General features: G+C 41.8%; 1 protein-coding gene across 5 annotated transcripts in view; it reads left to right on the top strand.

Annotated features, from left to right (window-relative positions):
- Positions 1-17,927, top strand: part of igsf11 (immunoglobulin superfamily member 11) — a 93,083-nt gene that overhangs the window by 59,165 nt on the left and 15,991 nt on the right. For 3 of the 5 annotated variants that reach the window (XM_061827548.1, XM_061827547.1, XM_061827549.1), the window contains one exon: positions 14,159-14,325. In XM_061827548.1, the coding sequence (XP_061683532.1) occupies positions 14,159-14,325 (167 nt within the window). Of the gene's footprint in view, positions 1-3,988; positions 4,325-14,158; positions 14,326-17,927 lie in introns of all 5 variants that reach the window. The other 2 variants (XM_061827551.1, XM_061827550.1) reach the window with 2 other exon arrangements.

Raw genomic sequence — 17,927 nt, 5'->3', positions numbered from 1 at the left:
ATATGATGAGATGATTAAATATTTTGTTCCACAGTCATAACGGTCCTCGGAGGGAAAGCCGAACTACAATGTGGCCCGTGAGAAAAATTTGTTTGACACCCCTGTTTTAGATTCCTCAATAATTAAGAAAAAAAATTACACACATGGGGACAGACCAGTAGTATCAATTTATGAAAAAAAAATGAAATTTACCAAATTTGTACATGGGAAGTTTCTCCCCCAGAGCAAACTATGTTTCTTATGATATTTACCTTTAACCAGGTCAAATAAAATCTGTTTTGCAGTTGGGACCTGCTCGAAAAGCCAGAAAGTTAAACATCAAGTTTAAGTCAATCACATACAACAAAATTAGACGCAATCATAAAATCAGCGTGAAGACAAATATAATCAACACATAAAACAATTTGTAAAAATGTAAATCTTGAACTTTGAGAATATAGCAAGAGCAGTTAGTGGTACATATCGCTGCTATCTTTAGTTTAAAACGCACTATAGAGATGAAGGAATGATGTTTGAGTTTAGTTTGAAGGTCATTCCAGGACCCCGTACTGTAGTTTTGCATTTCAATGCCGCTATTCTTCTGCATTGCATTCTTTCGTGTGAAAGAACAAGTCAACAACGTTTTATAAGCCTTATTTTCCATGACTCCATTAAATGCCAAACACGAAAGACAACACAAAATAACTATTGTGAGTTACTGAATATGTCCGGAAAGGAAAAAAAGATTTATACAAAGGAAAAAAAAACTTAGTCACTTATGCATAACTAGCAAGAAAGTCTGCTGGGAAAGAATAAAGATAAGTCCCAGCCAATCTGGTCTATAAGACGTGACCTTTTTCACACGCTTTCAACCCTGCGGCTTATGTGGCTAATTTGTGCAATTTTTTTTCTAACGGGCGCAGGGTTGCACTCGAGCGGAAAAGGAAAGAGTGAGACCAGTGGAATATATGTGCCGAGCAAGTGACTTTTACTGGTGTATATATATATATTTTTTAAACCGGCCCTGTTAGGGCTGCGATAGCACTGTCCTAGCGTGTTGCTGCTGCGTTTCAGTGATTAAGATTAAGGTATGTTTTTTTTTTTTTTTTAACCAGCCTTGTTAGCCCCGCGCTAGCGTCAGTGCCGCACTAGCATGTTTCTGGTGTGTTACTGCCGCGTCTCAGTGATTTAGGTATGTATTTTTTTTAACTGGCTTGGTTAGTGCTGTGGTACCGTGTTGCTACTGTGTAGCTGCTGCGGCTGTTTTTTTTTTTTTTTTTTTTTTTTACTGGTATGTTTTTTTTTGCCGTGTTTATGCTAAGTTGCTATGATAAGCTAAGCTATGGTATTAAAACTTTGAAAATTCTTTCTGTGTACCGTTTTTGTAAATATCTCGTGTTTCAATGTGGGCTCTTGCAGCTTTTACACAGGCGCGGCTTATGTATGTATTTACAAATGTACTTCCTGAGGTTTATAATCCAGTTACAGTAATTTTTGTCAAGTGAAGTTACAAGTCATCAAAAGAGTTTCTCACGGCTCAATTGAAGTACAAGTTGCCTTGAGCCCCCCATCTCTGGTATTTTGGTATGAAAACTCATTTGCTTTTTTTTGTTCTTGTACAAAAGCAGAAATTACGTGAGTGTGTTCCACAAATGTCCACAAAAAAAAAGTTCTGCTCTAAAGGGATTTAGTGCCTAACTTTTGGGTAGATCTTTCATGAAATTTATGTGGCAAGTATATAATCTGCGATTCTGCTGTCAATTGACTTTCCATCTCCCAAAACAATCACTTTTGGGTTGTTTTGTTTTTATTTCATTTTTTGACACTGAGGCGTTCGCTCATCCAGGTAAAAAAAAATACGTCAAGTGAGCTCATATGTAATCCGGTAAGTGGCCCGGCCTCTGCAACGTGCGCGGGAAAAAGTGCTGACGCGTCCGTTTCTTGGAACGGGGCGGCACGTGAGTCTCCTCGGTCATCAGCTGTTCGCCTCTTTTTGCTTTTCTCTCGCACGCCACGCACGCACATTCGTTTCCTGTTTTCATTGTAAACGCTCTCTTTTGTGGAAGGGAAGGAGGAGGGAGGCGCGTTTGCCAGCCATATGGCAGTTTGTGCCAGAGGCGTCCGGGGCAGATGTGCTTGGCGTTTGAGCGCCGTTCCGTCAAGCGCATGCCGACACACACTCACACCCACTTACAGCATATACAAACACTAAATGACCACCAAAATAGAGACGTGCAACTACTTGTAATCAAGTCACATTACACTGAAAAATTCAACGTTGTAGATTTAGATTGAATTTGAATTTGGATTGGACACATTTTTCCTACCATGTGAGGGCGGTGACATGCTGATTAGCGAACAAGTTGTCAGCTAACATTTTTTGTTGTTGTTGTTTTGTTTTTGCAGCCTCGGAAAAAAAAAATACATTGCTTTTGGAGCACTGACTCAGCGTTTATGCTTTGTTTTATTTTATTTTTTTCCAAGCAATTTTTTTTTGCTGACCAGTATAAGAATGGGGGGGGGTCTATATGCGCTACACTACAGCAAAGTTTGTCTTGATGGCTTCTGAATGAAATAGAATGTAAATTTGACAAGAGTGCAGAATGAAAAAGTTCCCCAGGTATGCTGAGCCAGCGTTTGACCTCCCCCCAAGCGTTGCAAAGCAGAATTAGTTAGAAAGTGGCACCGTGTTGGACAATACCTTTTTTTTCTTCTCTCTCCTTGTGTCAACACAATACAACAAGAAAAGATGAGAATTCAGATAAGCACTTTTTAGATTTATAGTTAGGACATGAGAACAATCGCTCCTCTTCTTCAAGTGACTGGACTGTGGTGTGTACGTGTGCGCGTGTGTGCGTTTATATTGTTCTTAACCTGCCTGACTTACTTTCTTCCGGTCTTTTTATCGTTTTTGGAGGGGCGTCTAGTTCTTGGTAATATCTTTGCTGAGCCATAATCCCCCCCCCGCACTTGATGATGCCAGTCTTTTCTTCATTCCATGTCATGTCTTGTAAATTCTTTGGCTTGCGTCTCCCATCTGATATCTTTAAACAAAGAGATTCCACCGATGCCCCGGAAACTCTCTTTCGACCATGGCTTGTGCTGTAACATAAGCAAAATGAAAACTGTCAGGAAAAGGATGCTAGAACATCTGAACTTAATTGGGTGTCATCAGAGCCAGTTTAAATAGTGGCAGGTGTGTGAACACGGGTTTAAAATGTGATTGGTCAGCTCTGAACACAGTCACGTCGGCAGTCATAAGAGGGTGTTCGCACTTGTGCAAACACATTATCTCTGTTGTGTACTTTTACTTTCCCTCGCTAATTGATTTTAAAAATTTTCAAATGAGATATAAAAATGATAGGTCAGATTTATGACATTTAATTGTCATAATAAATATATTTGTTCTATGAAGTGCTTTGAAAGTCTACTCAAAGATGCTTTACTAATGGTAATATATTTGGAAAAGGTGTGTCCGCCCCCCGTCCCCTGTACCTTTCCCCTACAAAAAAAAAAACCTCTAAAAGGCTGTGGTAAAAAAAAAAAAATATGGAAAAGCAGAACAAAATGTGAATTATGTTGTTGGGTATCGTCTTCATGCAGCCACTGCAAGCAAAGGATTTGTAACAAAATTCAGTCTTAGTCACGTTAGTCTAATCTGTTCCACATACTTGTCTTAACCAGAAACGTGGTGGGCTTTTGAAAATTAAGTTGCGCACCAGCTCCATATTCATCAAAACCCAAACGTTTTCAGTTTAATGCAAAAAAATGAAGGAACCGTCCTCACGTATCCAATACTTTTGGGCGAGAGCGTGAAGACCAATCACAGTTGACCCAGATTTTCAATGCAAGAGTGATGGATTACAAATACAATGTCATAAAAAGATGACTTATACTTTGGATGTATTGGATGTAAGTGTTTTTTTTTTTTTTTTTTTAATGGGATTAAAATGGCTTTTGTAGGTAATCAATTTTGTGTTTGTTCTTCCTTCAATTGATAACATCATAGATCACCGGGCCGGCCGTCGATCATGATAGCAAACGACATCACCGAGCAGCTTGCCAAACCTCCACCGTGACCCCAAAAGAAAAGTTTGATGGAAAAGTCTGCGTCCGTGTGAGAATGCGAACGCGATCGTGTGACAGCTGGTCAAGGGAAGTCACTGACTTCTCAGTCATTTGAAATAGTTTGACAAGACCGATCATGCATACGCTGAATAAATGTTTTTTAGTCTTCCGGAAAGGGGATGTCAGATGGCAGGCCCGGAAAGAGAAAAGCAGCCTAGATTGACGAAAAGAAAACACCAAAAGGTCTACGTACGTCAGAGGAGCTGAAGTGGCAGAGGTCTGGCTTTTTTGGTTCCATCTTGTGCACACGCTATTAAGCATTCCCGTCTGACTGAATGGCATCCGGCTGTCCTTCAGACACAAACTGTCCAAGCATATTGCTTTGGTCAGCGCTTTGTCTTCCCGATTTCTGCGGACAGATGGCTTGTTAACGCGTATGAGACGCAAATGTCTCTCTTTCATGTGTTTTCTTTATGCCAATTTAATAGCTAATTTCTTCCAAACTACTAGGCAACAGACATATGCTGTTTTTTGTTCACGTTCCCAACTAGTCAACTGATTTATATTGAATGCAAGTCCCTCCCCATTATTTCAGCCAAAGCAAGACCCGGCTGGATCCAGCTAAAAGCAGGTAGAATTTCCGCTGCGTTCTTCAGAAAAACGATTCATCGAAGTAACAATGCACGTGGAGAGCGCGCAACTGCAGCAAACACTGCGGACTGGATTCTGAACAATTAGTGGGCACATTCATTTCATGTGAAGTGCAGGCACTTGCAAGCCTCGGGCCTACAATCCGAGGCTACTGTTGCTTTTTCGACTGACAGTCCCACGTGAAATCAGACAATCGCAGCATCGCGGATGGGAAGCAGGGGACTTGTGCAACCAAAGGAAGCATCGCTTTGAGCAAAATCATTTCAACAATCTGTAAGAAACAATCGCATCCCTGCCTACACAGTGAAGAAAATAAGTATTTGAACACCCTGCTATATTGCTAAGTTCTCCCACTTAGAAATCATGGAGGGGTCTGAAATTTTCATCGTGGGTGTATGTCCACTGCGAGAGAGATAATCTAAAAAGAAAAATCCAGAAATCACAATTTATGATTTTTCAACAATTTATTTGTGTGATACAGCTCCAAATATGTATTCGAACACCTGCCTATCAGCTAGAATTCTGACCCTCAAAGACCTGTTAGTCTGTCTGCCCGACAAATTTGTACAACTCCACACGGTTGGAAAGGGCTACGGAGAAATTGCCAAGCAGCTTGGTGAAAAAAGGTCCGCTGTTGGAGCAATCATTAGAAAATGGAAGAAGCTAAACATGGCGGTCAATCTCAAGCGGAGTGGACCCCCATGCAAGATATCCCCTTGTGAGGTCTCAATGGTCCTTAGAAAGGTGAGGAATCAGTCCAGGACTACACGACAGGACTTAGTCAATGACCTGAAAAGAGCTGGCACTACCGTTTCCATGGTGACTGCTGGTAATACACGAAGACGTCATGGTTTGAAATCATGCATAGCACGGAAGGAGTTGAATTATGTCTCTGGTGTCTTTGAACAGCTCTTTGGTCTTGGCCATGTAACAAGTTTGAGTCTTACTGATTGTATGGGGTCGACTGCTGTCTTTTTGCAGCTAACGACCTCACACAGATGCATCTGATTCAGGATAATACATGGAGTGGAGGTGTGCTTTTAAAGGCGGACTAACAGGCCTTTGAGGGTTACAATTCTAGCTGATAGACACGTGTTCAAATACTTATTTGCAGCTGTATCACACAAATAAATTGTTAAAAAAAATCGTACATTGTGATTTCTGGATTTTTCTTTTTAGATTATCTCTCTCTCAGTGGACATGTACCTACGGTGTAAATTTCAGACCACTCCATGATTTCTAAGTGGGAGAACTTGCAATATAGCAGGGCGTTGAAATACTTATTTTCTTTTCTTCAGCATCATTCCAATTTGATGAGTCAAAAACATCTTTTTTTATGGCGAACCATGAGGACAGTAGAATCATTTTAAACCAGTTTCAAATATAAAGGGTCCAGGAAATGTGCCCTGGCCACGCCCCCCACCCTTTGTTCTTTTAATTCACTTTTGCGCTTCGTTTGAGCTGAGTTATCGTTCATTGAGAAAGTGAGAGCCGCGCAGGGATTCAAAGACAATATCAATCGTTACAAGTCTTCACTCCCGTTGGATCGAATCACCCCGCGGAAGAAGCCTTGCTGTTTTTTCCAGAGTTAGGTCTTTGCCAATATTGTGGGATGCAGCCGTACTTCAAATCATTGCTTTTGTTACAGGTAGAGTGGATCAAAGGCCGTGAGTGTACAAACAAACTCAAGAGTGCTGAAACACAGTCAATAGAGATTTATAAGACAATTAGTACAGGGCGGGCGGACAAGATTACCTCAGGCTAAATGATGGTTCCAGGAATAGGCACACCAGCATTATCTGCCTGCTCTGGCTACAGGCTTAGACTGCATTTAGGTTAACGTGTTCGTGCAGACAGTGTGAGAGAGTGTCAGGATTTGTCTTGAACCTGCAGACAATCCTCAAGACTTCAGTGGTTAAGGACAGTGACGCTTTACACTCACAACACAACACGGGGTAGTTAGTCCCTGAAAAGCTTCGTGTGTGTCCAGATTGTACTCTTAAAGTCTCAATGGTACAATAGCAGAATGTTGTTGTTATTTGTACCAAGCCAATGTAAATAACATGGTAACGATGTACAGTAATCCCTCTCTACTTTGTGCTTCACCAACGACGGATTCAGTGCATCACTCCCCCTCACCCCCAAAAAACCAGATCGGCTTACAGTAGGTACTACATTACGTGAGGCTCATTGATACAACGCGGATTGATAGAAGGCAGGTCCCCTGCGTAACGTGAAACAATGAAGGAAAACACATTTTTGGGGGTTGCTTGTCGGCGCGAATAAACCAATGCGAGCACAAGTGGGAAGTTCCCTTGTCCCACCCATTTCCTTGTTGTGCGCATTGTCTCGTCCATGCTGTTGACCGGCTCGCATATGTACTGCATCTTAGTGTTGTGTTTGTGATAACTTTTTTTTAAGCGATAAAATTTTTTTGTTCATGTAGTTACAATACCACCTCACCCCCAGTCAAAGCTTCATCCGCGGCGCCCGAGAGGTGGTGACTAGATGTTCACGTTTATCCTTTTAGCTATCCAGCGGGAGGATTCGGCTCCTATTTGGAAGCACTTTTATCCTTTTTGGGATCCAGCGAGAGGAACCAAGCTCATTTTGCGGTTTTTCACATTTCGTGGGGGGTTCTGGTCCCCATTAACTGCGAAACACGAGGGATTACTGTATTGCTGTGGGTTCAGTATTGCGAGCTACAAGCATACTAACAGGATCATTCAAATTTCCGCATGATTATATACCCGTATTTCTAAATTTACCTTTATTTGTGGTTAATCTATCTGGATCTTATTACATAGATTCAATGTATAATCTCCGTCTCAAACAGAAAAGCAGGGTGATCCTACTTATTCTTTGTCTTATTTTATGTGTGCACAAGACTAGTTTGCTCTTTTGGGCTTCATTGGAAGAAGCAAGGGCATGTCACCCAGTGAAAAGGGACTTCAGGATTACAGCTGCCAAAGACCAAAACCGTGCCTCTTGCCAATCATGTCATCTTGCTGGCAGATCAGTATGCTTGCCAGGAAGTTCGATTTATCTGCAGACATTGTGACAGCTTCGCCAAATATACACTTTGCCAGGAAATGGAATTACTCCACACTAAGGGGGCTGTATGAGGTGGGAGCTGGTGGGGGAAATTCAGGTCTTGTTTCTCAGATGTCGTTTTTGTAACCCGGCATGTTGCGTTTTTTGTCATCTGAGTAAGCATGTGAACAGTGTTTAGATTTATTTGGGCTGACTATTTGTGATTAGTGTAGACCACTGAAGCTGGTACTTTGTTTTTAGGCATTGATTGTGTGTGCGCGCCTGTTAGTTAAGTTCGGGTATACATGTGCTGAGCCATCTGTTCACTGCTTTATCAGTAGTCTTCCAGTGCCCGAGCTTATCCGTGCACGAGAGTAGAGCTGGCCTACTTTAACCTTCTGCTCACTCCCTTTATCCACTCAAGCACAACAGTTTAATTTTAACCACTGGTCACCAGTTTTCTTTCATTGGTAGTGCTGAATGAAACAATGGAGCTATAATTACACCCTTTCCATTTGTCTCACCAAAACACTGCGCACAGTGTTTTTGCTACGTTTTTTGACCGAGGGTGCTGTTCATGCATACCTAATCAATCTAAAGTGCTCTTAAACAGGCCGTCTTAAGTCTGAGGAGGAGGAAGTCTGAATGCGCTGATTCTCATGTGACGGGATGTGACCAAACACCACAAGTAAAGTCATAAAAGGCTGCTATGGAGTGATTGATTCTCTTGAATCGTTTCTTGTCAGACCCTACAAAGTAACTTCAAGTTCAAGAAGTAACTTGAAGTGTCTCGAGCTAGAGATTACTTTAATTACCACACTAAGATCTTTCATCTTAATCCGTGAATTATTTTTCATTGTATGCTGCGGGAGACTAGAGTGTGAAGGCTAGTCAAGTGAGTCCTGTTAGGCGGTTGGGGATGTGGCTAATAGGTCAGCGAGGAGGGGCGGGGCAGCGGGGATGAGAGGAAGGATGAGCAAGAGAATTTTCAAACCGCGGCGCCGGGCAATTTTTGGCGGGCGGGCTGAGGAGGGTGACGTGCGGCACCAGGAGATCAGAGGAAAGCAAAGAAATGGATGTAAATGGGCAAAGTCATGGGAGCAAATCATTGGCAGACCCTTGCCTGACATCATAGGTTGGGTTCCAGGGGCGGGGGCGGGGTGTGTGCATGGGGGGTAGTGGAGACAATCCTTAAATCCCTCCGCAAAGAGAATCGAGTTCTACAGATAAAAGAGACAATTTAGTTATCCCACTCGGAGGTTTTAACTTTGGGACAGTCCTTGCTTTTCCCATAATATTTGAAAAATTTGCACCATGTTATCTTCATTTCTAGTCTCTGATTTGGTTGAGTTTTTTTTACAACTGGGTATTTATTGCGTGACAGTTGAGAAGTACTTTAATTTGTGTTCAGAGCACTACACGCCCGACATTTGCGTTGTCAAATTGGAATGACAACTTTTTTGTGGTCTCATAACTCACAATGTTTTATAAACGGGCTGGTCCCCAACACTTTTTAGAGTGTCTGGCAGTTTTTATTTTGCTGCATTATTGATCAAATCCTTTCTGTTCATTTTTGTATCTGTTTAATTGATTCAATGTTGCAAAGAGATTTGTTTCTCTGTGGGTTTAAAACACAACAAGAAGGGGGAGGGGAGTGGGGGGGGGGCATGCATGCTTTCATTCACATGAATGAACAATGAACTCCCAGAGCTCATTTTCTTACACCTTGCCATCCAGCAGTTGTGCATTGCTCATAATTCACATTACTATTTAGTAGGACATTTGATAAAAAATTGAGTTCTTTATGGCATCATGTTGATGAAAAATGGAAAGTCGAGCGTCACCGTGTACGTGCTTCTACACCCTCAGCGCTGGCCTCCCATCAAAAGTAGAAACACGCTGCAAGAAAGGCACATTTGACATACTTAAATAGATTTTTTTTTTTTCATGAAAAAAAAAAAAAATACTGAAACCTAAACTAAAAATCTCTATATTTGCGGTAAATTCTCCCTGCCAAACTATCCTGCTGCACAACAAAATTGCTTTGGAATGGTAGAAGGACTCTTTCATCCCTTCCAGCCTCTGGGGATGTGCCTACGTCAGTCAAGTGTAATTTTATGCAACGCAACAGAATACAGTATATCAAAACAAGTGTGTTATATATGCTAAATACTTTTCACCCAAGGGAGTTCTGAAAATGGTATACATTTAGTAAAGACTCACTGAGGAAGGAAAAGGAAGTTTGCATGTGACCTGTTTTTCCGTCATCAAGCGACGAATTGCCATCAAGCAGCTGGGTACACAAATGTACCACACCTGAGTTTCGCACAGATTTCTTTCGCTCGCCCGTTGGTTTGCATGATGTATTACATCATAGGCGCTGACAGCGACACAAATACAACTCGCCATCAACCACCGGGGACGGAGGCCGTTGTTTGTGCTCAGCCACAGGTGCAGAGAACAAATACCGGTTGGAAACATATCGTATATACATCTGCCCGATGACGCGCAATAAAGACATGAAAGTGATTTGGCAGTTGAGTGCAACAATTTTAAAAGAGTGCAGATTGAAGTTGAAACGGGATCGGCGTGGCCAACTGTTACCCCCTCCGAGCAGGAGATAAATGCGTTTTTACGCTCGATCTCTCGTTGCTCCCAGACTCTTTTCCCTCCCACGTCTGTGGAGGTCTCACGCTCCAACCAAGAAATGCACTTGGAAGGAGGGATGGTTATCATGCATGAAAATGGCCAACTGTGAGCTTTCCGATTCGTTATGCGGATGCTACTGTAAAATCTGGAGGAAGATGAGTGATGACCTTCAAAAGAAATGTGACAAGTTGATCACATATTGACAAAAGCAGTTACGAGTAGCTTGCATAAAGTTCTTGTGTTCGCTGCTGATATGCCCTCTACTTTCCTAAATGGACTGGCCAACCTGCTGCCTCAGATTGTGTCAGATCGGTTTGAAATCGAAATAAATTATATAACATCAGAGTGAAATATCTAAAAACAAAACAACGGTATGTCAACAAATAAATACCCGCACTTCACTAAAGTGCACACATGAAACTTTCAAATTTGCATGAATAAGACGATATCATTGCATACTACTTCATGGATTGCATGGATTGCGGGGGGATTTCTAGTATGGAACCCACACAGTAGATAGGAAGTACTACATGTTGTACACAATTACAGTATTGCCTTCTCTGCGGTGTTGTACTTGCTCATGCATTAACCAAAAGCCCTTTAGACATTCCTGAATGAGAAACATTGCGCTCGCCAACAGAGCTTCGCTGTTGTTTATCCCTTCACTCCTCAAAGGCTGTTTCGGTGCCTGCGGTGATGCTTTCAATATCCCTGGAAACACAAATGTTCTCTTCTGCTTTGTCTTCCACTGACTTTCAACCAATGAAGATGAGTTCAACCTATGTTTCACAAATGTTTTGTTAAAACATATTTTGAAGTCGTCAGCATTAAGGCATTTAATAACTGATGTCCACGTCTGACGCTTTGTTTTGATCTCAATGATCATAGATGGGCGGCACGGTGGCTCAGCTGGTAAAGCGTTGGCCTCACAGTTCTGAGGACCTGCGATCCATCCCAGCCCCGCCTGTGTGGAGTTTGCATGTTCTCCCCGTGCCTGCGAGATTTTTTTCTGGGCACTCCGGTTTCCTCCCACATCCCAAAAACATACAACATTAATTGGACACTCTAAATTGCCCGTAGGTGTGATTGTGAGTGTGGCGGTAGTTTGTCTCTATGTGCCCTGCGATTGGCTGGCAACCAGTTCAGGATGGACCCCGCCTCCTGCCCATTGACACCTGGGATAGGCTCCAGCACTCCCTGTGACCCTCGTGAGGATAAGCGGCAGAGAAAATGGATGGATGATCATAGATGTATAACTGGCCGTGTATATGAGACAGACTAAATTCAGATCGCCGGAGTGCTACCCCCCAAGAGAATGCCGCCTGCCCGTGTCGCCCATTTCAGAAACCACCCCCCGAAACAGTCCCAAAACTTTCTGTGATAGTGGTTATTTATTGAGAAAGAGGAGAAGAACCGGCAGCCTTAATAAGCAGCGCGCACATTCATGAGGCAATGCCGAGTAATACTGTAGTCAAGCTCTTTGTCATCCTTGCTGAGTCTTGCGTCCCCAAAAGGTCACAACTGGCACACTCACGAGTGGTTTGTTGCAGCGTAAAAGTGGAGCTCATCATGAAAATCACATCATCATTTCTCAGTATGTTGTGAAAGTTATGTCATGGAACCATAAATGCGTATGTTTTCTTTCTTTTGTGTTGTTGTTTTTTTGTTTTTTTTTTTTGCTTCTCTGTGTGGGTTCTTGGGCAAGCTTACCAAAAGAACAGGTTTTCTAAATTTTTCAAATGAGCCCTTTAGCTATTGTAAGCTTCAGCGCTTGCTGCCTTGGGGGAAGAGTTTTTTTTTTTTTTTTTTTTTAACCGGTAGGTGCTCCTTCTGTGTCCTTTCTTTTCTTTTTCCTTCTTTGTGTGTTCCTTCCAGTCAATATGACATAATGGCGACTCATTACCTGTAATGAGGGCATTGTTTGTCGGCTTACCATATGCCCATTGATTGGTACAAAGGAGTCACAGCGAGGCTGACATTTGACTGGAGTATCTTGAAGTATAAAAGCTTGAATAATTTACACTTCTTTTTTTTTCATTGAGTGGTTTAGCTGTCCTCCCTCGAGTCAACAAGCGACTGTATAGAACATGTCATTACAGTAAAAAGGAAGCGTGGGAAGGCCGGCAGGTTGCAGCCAGACTAAGAAAGCAACAGGCAGTCGGAGGAAACGCTCGGTGTCCCCAAGGAGATGGCGGTGACAAAATGCCGTGTACCTCGTAAGCTAGACAAAACACAAAGGAGACCAGATCCATATTTAGTGGTCGGCGCTCGCTCGTTTGGCTCAACTCCCGCACGCTAATAGCAAGATCGGCATCGGACATGGTCGCGAGCAAAGAGGATTACCAGGACGTGATCAATTAGCCGTAATTCTATCAGAGGCATCATCCCCCTCACAATCTTTCGAGAAGATGAAGTCATTGAGGGTTTCGGACATGGTTTGTTGGGGGCGAGGGGGATGTAACTTCGTTTAGGCTATAATTTCTTTAGCCCAACTAGAAAATAAGTTGTCCGTGTACGTACAGTATTTGTCTTTGTGTGTCTGTGATATCCGGCAGGTGCGTCTGGATGAGCAAACCAGATCCGCAGCGTCTTGCTTAGTAAGGGTGAACATTAGTTTTACAAGCTTTTTGATACCCCACCTCAATATCAACGCCCGTTTATTTTAATTTTGTCATGGTTGCAATGTATTTATTTGACTGTGCGTGTGTACATCAGTGTCAACCCAGCATTTTTATCCTGTTGAAGAATATTAGACACATATCTTGTACAGGATCTGTTTGAGTTATGTTGGTATTTTTCCATTTGGTATTACGGAATGAAAGCATTACATAAAGAGTATTACACAGCACATTTTTAGGAGTGCAGCAGAACGGAGGTTTGGCCAATATAATCATATCGTATCACAAAATCATCATCTAAAAGGTAACCTGGATCTTGAATGGGGGGGAATGAAAAATTGTTTTTATGGACTGTTATTTATAGATGAGTACTAAATAGCAGCTGGACTGTCATGTGCTTGTGAGAATGTGGTACTTTCTTTACAAGACAAAAGTCATGTTTGCCCGCCACTGTCCTCCCGGTTGTGTTCAACTGTCTTTTGCATCTTTACAGACAAACAAATGTGATTTCTAAACCAAGCTTATATTTAAACATGTTTTTAAATCACAGACACACACATTGTTTTTGGGGGGTGAGGGCGTTAACCGATAACGACTGGAAATGTGTACAGCTTTGAGCGTATCAAATGAAACATTTCTAGCAATGTTTTGGAGAAAACTCTTGGAAAGTTTATAATTTGATTGTTCAAACTGATTGATTTTTTTGTTTCGACATAAATAAAAAACAACAATGCAAGACACGATCAAACAAAATTAAACAAATACCATAAACTCACTTATACATATTCGAAAAAGGAAGAGGAAGAGTGAAAACCTATTTACACACTACTTTCTTATAATCCTATGTAACTACTACTAGTATCAAGCTAGTACTCTTGTAATATAATCAAAAGCAAGAAATATGAATGTGTACACATTCCTATTCCTTTTGGAAAAAGAAGACACGCTGTGGCGAACCCCTAATTGAGACAAGCCGAAAGGAAAAGAAGAAGACGACGACGACACATTCCTATTCCTTTATATGTTATTACAACAACACAACAGATTGTATCACTGGCAGCAGAATGTTGGATTTTAATGAAAGAAAAAAAAACACCTATAGATGTATATAATATCCTTTTAAATCAGAATCTTTGTGCCCCCCCCTCCTCACTTTGCAGCGGTGAGCGTACAGGCGTTGGATGTGATGGTGTCGCAGAGCAGCATCCAGGTAGCCCGAGGCCAAGCAGCCGTCCTGCCTTGCTCCTTCACCACCAGCGCTGCGCTCAACAACCTCAACATCATCTGGATGGTGATCCCGCTGTCCAATGCCAACCAGCCAGAACAGGTGCCCTCACTGGCTCTGCACACAAACCGCACTTGGGCTGGTCTTTTAAGTGAAATGTATATAATTAAGAATAATATGTAATAATGAACACAGAGTCCGCCTGCCTGCGGAATAGTCGCAATTATTCTAACTCACTTTCCAATATAACCTCACTGCACGTGCCTCACACGGACGGCCGCTTTCATCTTGACGGCTTTGCAGTCAAAACAGGTACAGGTGAGCCTAATGTTGCTTTTGAAACAAGGTGTGTTCAGATAGAGCCTGAAGAGTATGGAAGTAAATATGAAATATGTGCCCCCAGGATTTGAATTTGAAATGCCACAGAAAACAGGATTTGAATTTGAAATGTAAAGTGATTTTCAATAGTTGTATTTCAGTGTACCTTTTCAATGTCAACAATTCAACTGGCTCCAATTCACTGTCTGAAATTCACCGTCTGTGCCACCAAGCAGGGTTACTTCAGGTCAGAACTGAACACTCAGCCAATCGCAGTTACGCTTTCTCTTTTAGACAGTGAATTGTAGCCAGTTGAATTGTCAACATTGAAAAGTTACACTGAAATACTACTATGGAAAATGTCATCATTTTACATTTCAAATTCAAATCCTGTTTTCTGTGGCATTTCAAATTCAAATCCTGGTGGCAAATATTTACTTCCATAGAAGAGCACTCTCAAGTGTGTCTATTGTACACTTTGAGGACCACCGCTCAATCTAATAACATTCGTTTCAAGACATAAAACTTTGCTGCTGTACTGGAGAAAATTGATTAGCGTCATCCAAAGATGTCTTTAATATATTGCAAAGCTTGTTTAAGGCTGTTCTCAGTTGAATTGCAGATATGCCAGCCGTAATGTTCATTTTGGAATAATTTAGACTCGCGTTCAAAGTTCTAAAGTCCATATCTCTTAGTCGTGCAACACAATTTGTGTCAAAAATGGCCAGTTCTGATTTTTATCATTATTTGCTATCTTTACGGTGACTCGTAAAAATTAAGTCACATGAACGCCATAAAACATGCCCAGGACTGAAATCATTTCTTACACGCATGAGACATTGACCGCTATTCGCACGCAACAAATCTTCACTCAAATTCAACAAAAGGAAATAAATTAGCACAGGGAGAAGCAAAATCGAAACTTGGTGCCAAAAGAAACATGCCGTGCGAAAAGACATTTGCGCTCACAGAGCATGTGATGCATGTGTTAATTTCTTAGAAGTCCTCCAGGCAAAAATATCATCTTATCATGCACAGATTTAGAGATGATGTCGTCAAAATAGCATTTTTATCCGATTTTCTTTCTTTCTTTCCTCTATCACAGGGGTGTCAAACTCATTTTTGTCGCGGGTCACATTGTAGCTACGATTTCCCTCAGAGGGCCGTTATGGTGAAACCATAAAAACCTGAATCGCCTCATCATATTTACACGCGAAATTTATGAACTAGTTTTTGGAACCAGAAATCAAGCACAATGGGTTTTTCAACAATTGTTCATGTTTGGTATCACAAAAATACTGATAATATCTCAACATTATCATTTACGATATATAACAATTTGAAATGTTGGGACATATTTTCACAAGAATCACGGATTTTGACACCGATTATTTGCCCTCGCAGGCCACATGAAATAATGTGGCGGGTTTGATCTGGCCCCCGGGCCTTGAGTTTGACACCTGTTCACTCTGTCGGACTTTACTGATGTCTTAGCATTGGATGCCAAGATCTGAAAAATAATTACAAAAGATTCACCTGGATCAGTTGTTCATGTATTAACGTCCCTTTTGGAGTGTAAACATGGAAAATGTAATTTCTTGGAAATAATGTTCTTATTTGCTATGAATTTAAAAAAAAAGTGTCGTGCCGCCATTTACTTATATATATATATATATATATATATATATATATATATATTATTTGTATATGCAAACGTGTACCCACCATTCGTGCAAAGCTCAAGCGTGGACTATTTTAATAAAACCAAACTTGCGCTGACAGAAAACCTCTTTTGGTGCATCTGAACGCACCTTGGGGAGAACTTAGAAACTGAGTTGTAGCCATTAGCTTTTATTAGACGTAGCGGTAGTGGGCGTGTCCTTGCTTTTGAAAAGTCTGTCGAGCAAAGTTAAACATTTGCTCATTTTGCAGAAACAGACTGAAACCAAAGCATAAATTTGGTGTTTGTGTCGTGGTGTTAGTTTAAATTCCTTTGCTTCCTTCTAGACAAGGCACACCTCAAGTCACCTTTGTGTGTGTTTCTTTTTCTTTTCTTTTTTTTTTTCTTTCTCACCTACCTTCTCTGACCCTCACCTTAAATTGTCCTTCCCCTTTCAGGACTTCTGTGGTTCATTTTGAAGTTATTTAACATGCAGCTGCAGGCCCTACAAGCTCACCTGCCTCCTCTCGCTTTGAACCTCCGCTGGTCGGCCGTCCAAATAATATGATTATCTTCTGCACTAATTACCTCATACCCACGACAGGCTCTATATAGCAGCTGTTCGCTACATGGAGAAGTTCACACACACACACACACACACACACACACACACACACACACACACACACACAACACACACACACACACACACACACACGCCGACGTGCAAACTAGCTTCAGACAAGGTGCTGGTCCAAAAGCGGAGCACAGAGCTGCAGGCATCCATGCATAGCTTATATATATTTACCGGCTTCACGCAACACGCAGCGACACAAACATGAACGCTGAGTGCTCCAGAGACACGTGAAAACAGATCCATGAATTCATACAACCAAAAACCGCATACACCACGTCAGGCGGTTATGTTGTCACCGCGATGTTCATCAAAATGTCGTCAACACGACGACTTCATGTTAATATCATCCGCCGTCCAACTGAGACAAGATGCAGAGTACCGCAAGATGAGCGTCCTCATCGCCGCACCTTCACTCTGCGTTACATAATAACACGAACTTTAGAAGTATAAACACGGCGTAACAACTTTTTAAGTGCACGTTGTCGCAAACAAAAGACCCACGCGATGGCACGGACAGAAGAAGAAACGAGCTCTTTCAGTTCTTTGTGTGAATTTGCGTGGGGGGGTGGGGTGACAGCGCTAGAACAAGGTCATTTTGGAGAAAGAGAATGTCATAAATGATTACAGTTGATGCTAAAAGCCATTAAGAATTACTGAACAGAACTCTGTACACTTACACACCCTCGCAGCCAGCGTTGGCACTCTAAAAAGTGCTCCTGGACCACTCAGCTCGCGCTCGGTCTTCTCAAATTTGAATACCATGTTCAGATAAAAAGCGACAGTGCTACTTATTGTGAGCTCTCTTACGTGGCAAAAGCGCCACAAACGTCAGCTCCTCGCACACAGCGAACTTGGCTGCTTTGTGCTTGCTGGGACTAATAAATAGTTTTTGTGTGCTTTGCTTGAGGTTGTGAGTTTTTATTCCGTCGCGCGTTTGTGCGATTTTGTTGCCACGGGCCTACAATGCTGACTCCACATTATATTCTATTTTTGAATTTGATCTCCGGATTGATTTGTCGAAGCGTTGTTCGGGCTGGCTTGCGACCACTTGAGGGCCTCTTGCATAATGTGTGGAATCTTTTCTCCAAA

This window comes from Syngnathoides biaculeatus, chromosome 8, assembly GCF_019802595.1.
Source record: "Syngnathoides biaculeatus isolate LvHL_M chromosome 8, ASM1980259v1, whole genome shotgun sequence".
NCBI classification, from domain to species: domain Eukaryota; kingdom Metazoa; phylum Chordata; class Actinopteri; order Syngnathiformes; family Syngnathidae; genus Syngnathoides; species Syngnathoides biaculeatus.
The sequence above is the reverse complement of the archived record's forward strand: the minus strand, read 5'-3'. Positions and strand labels throughout refer to the sequence as shown.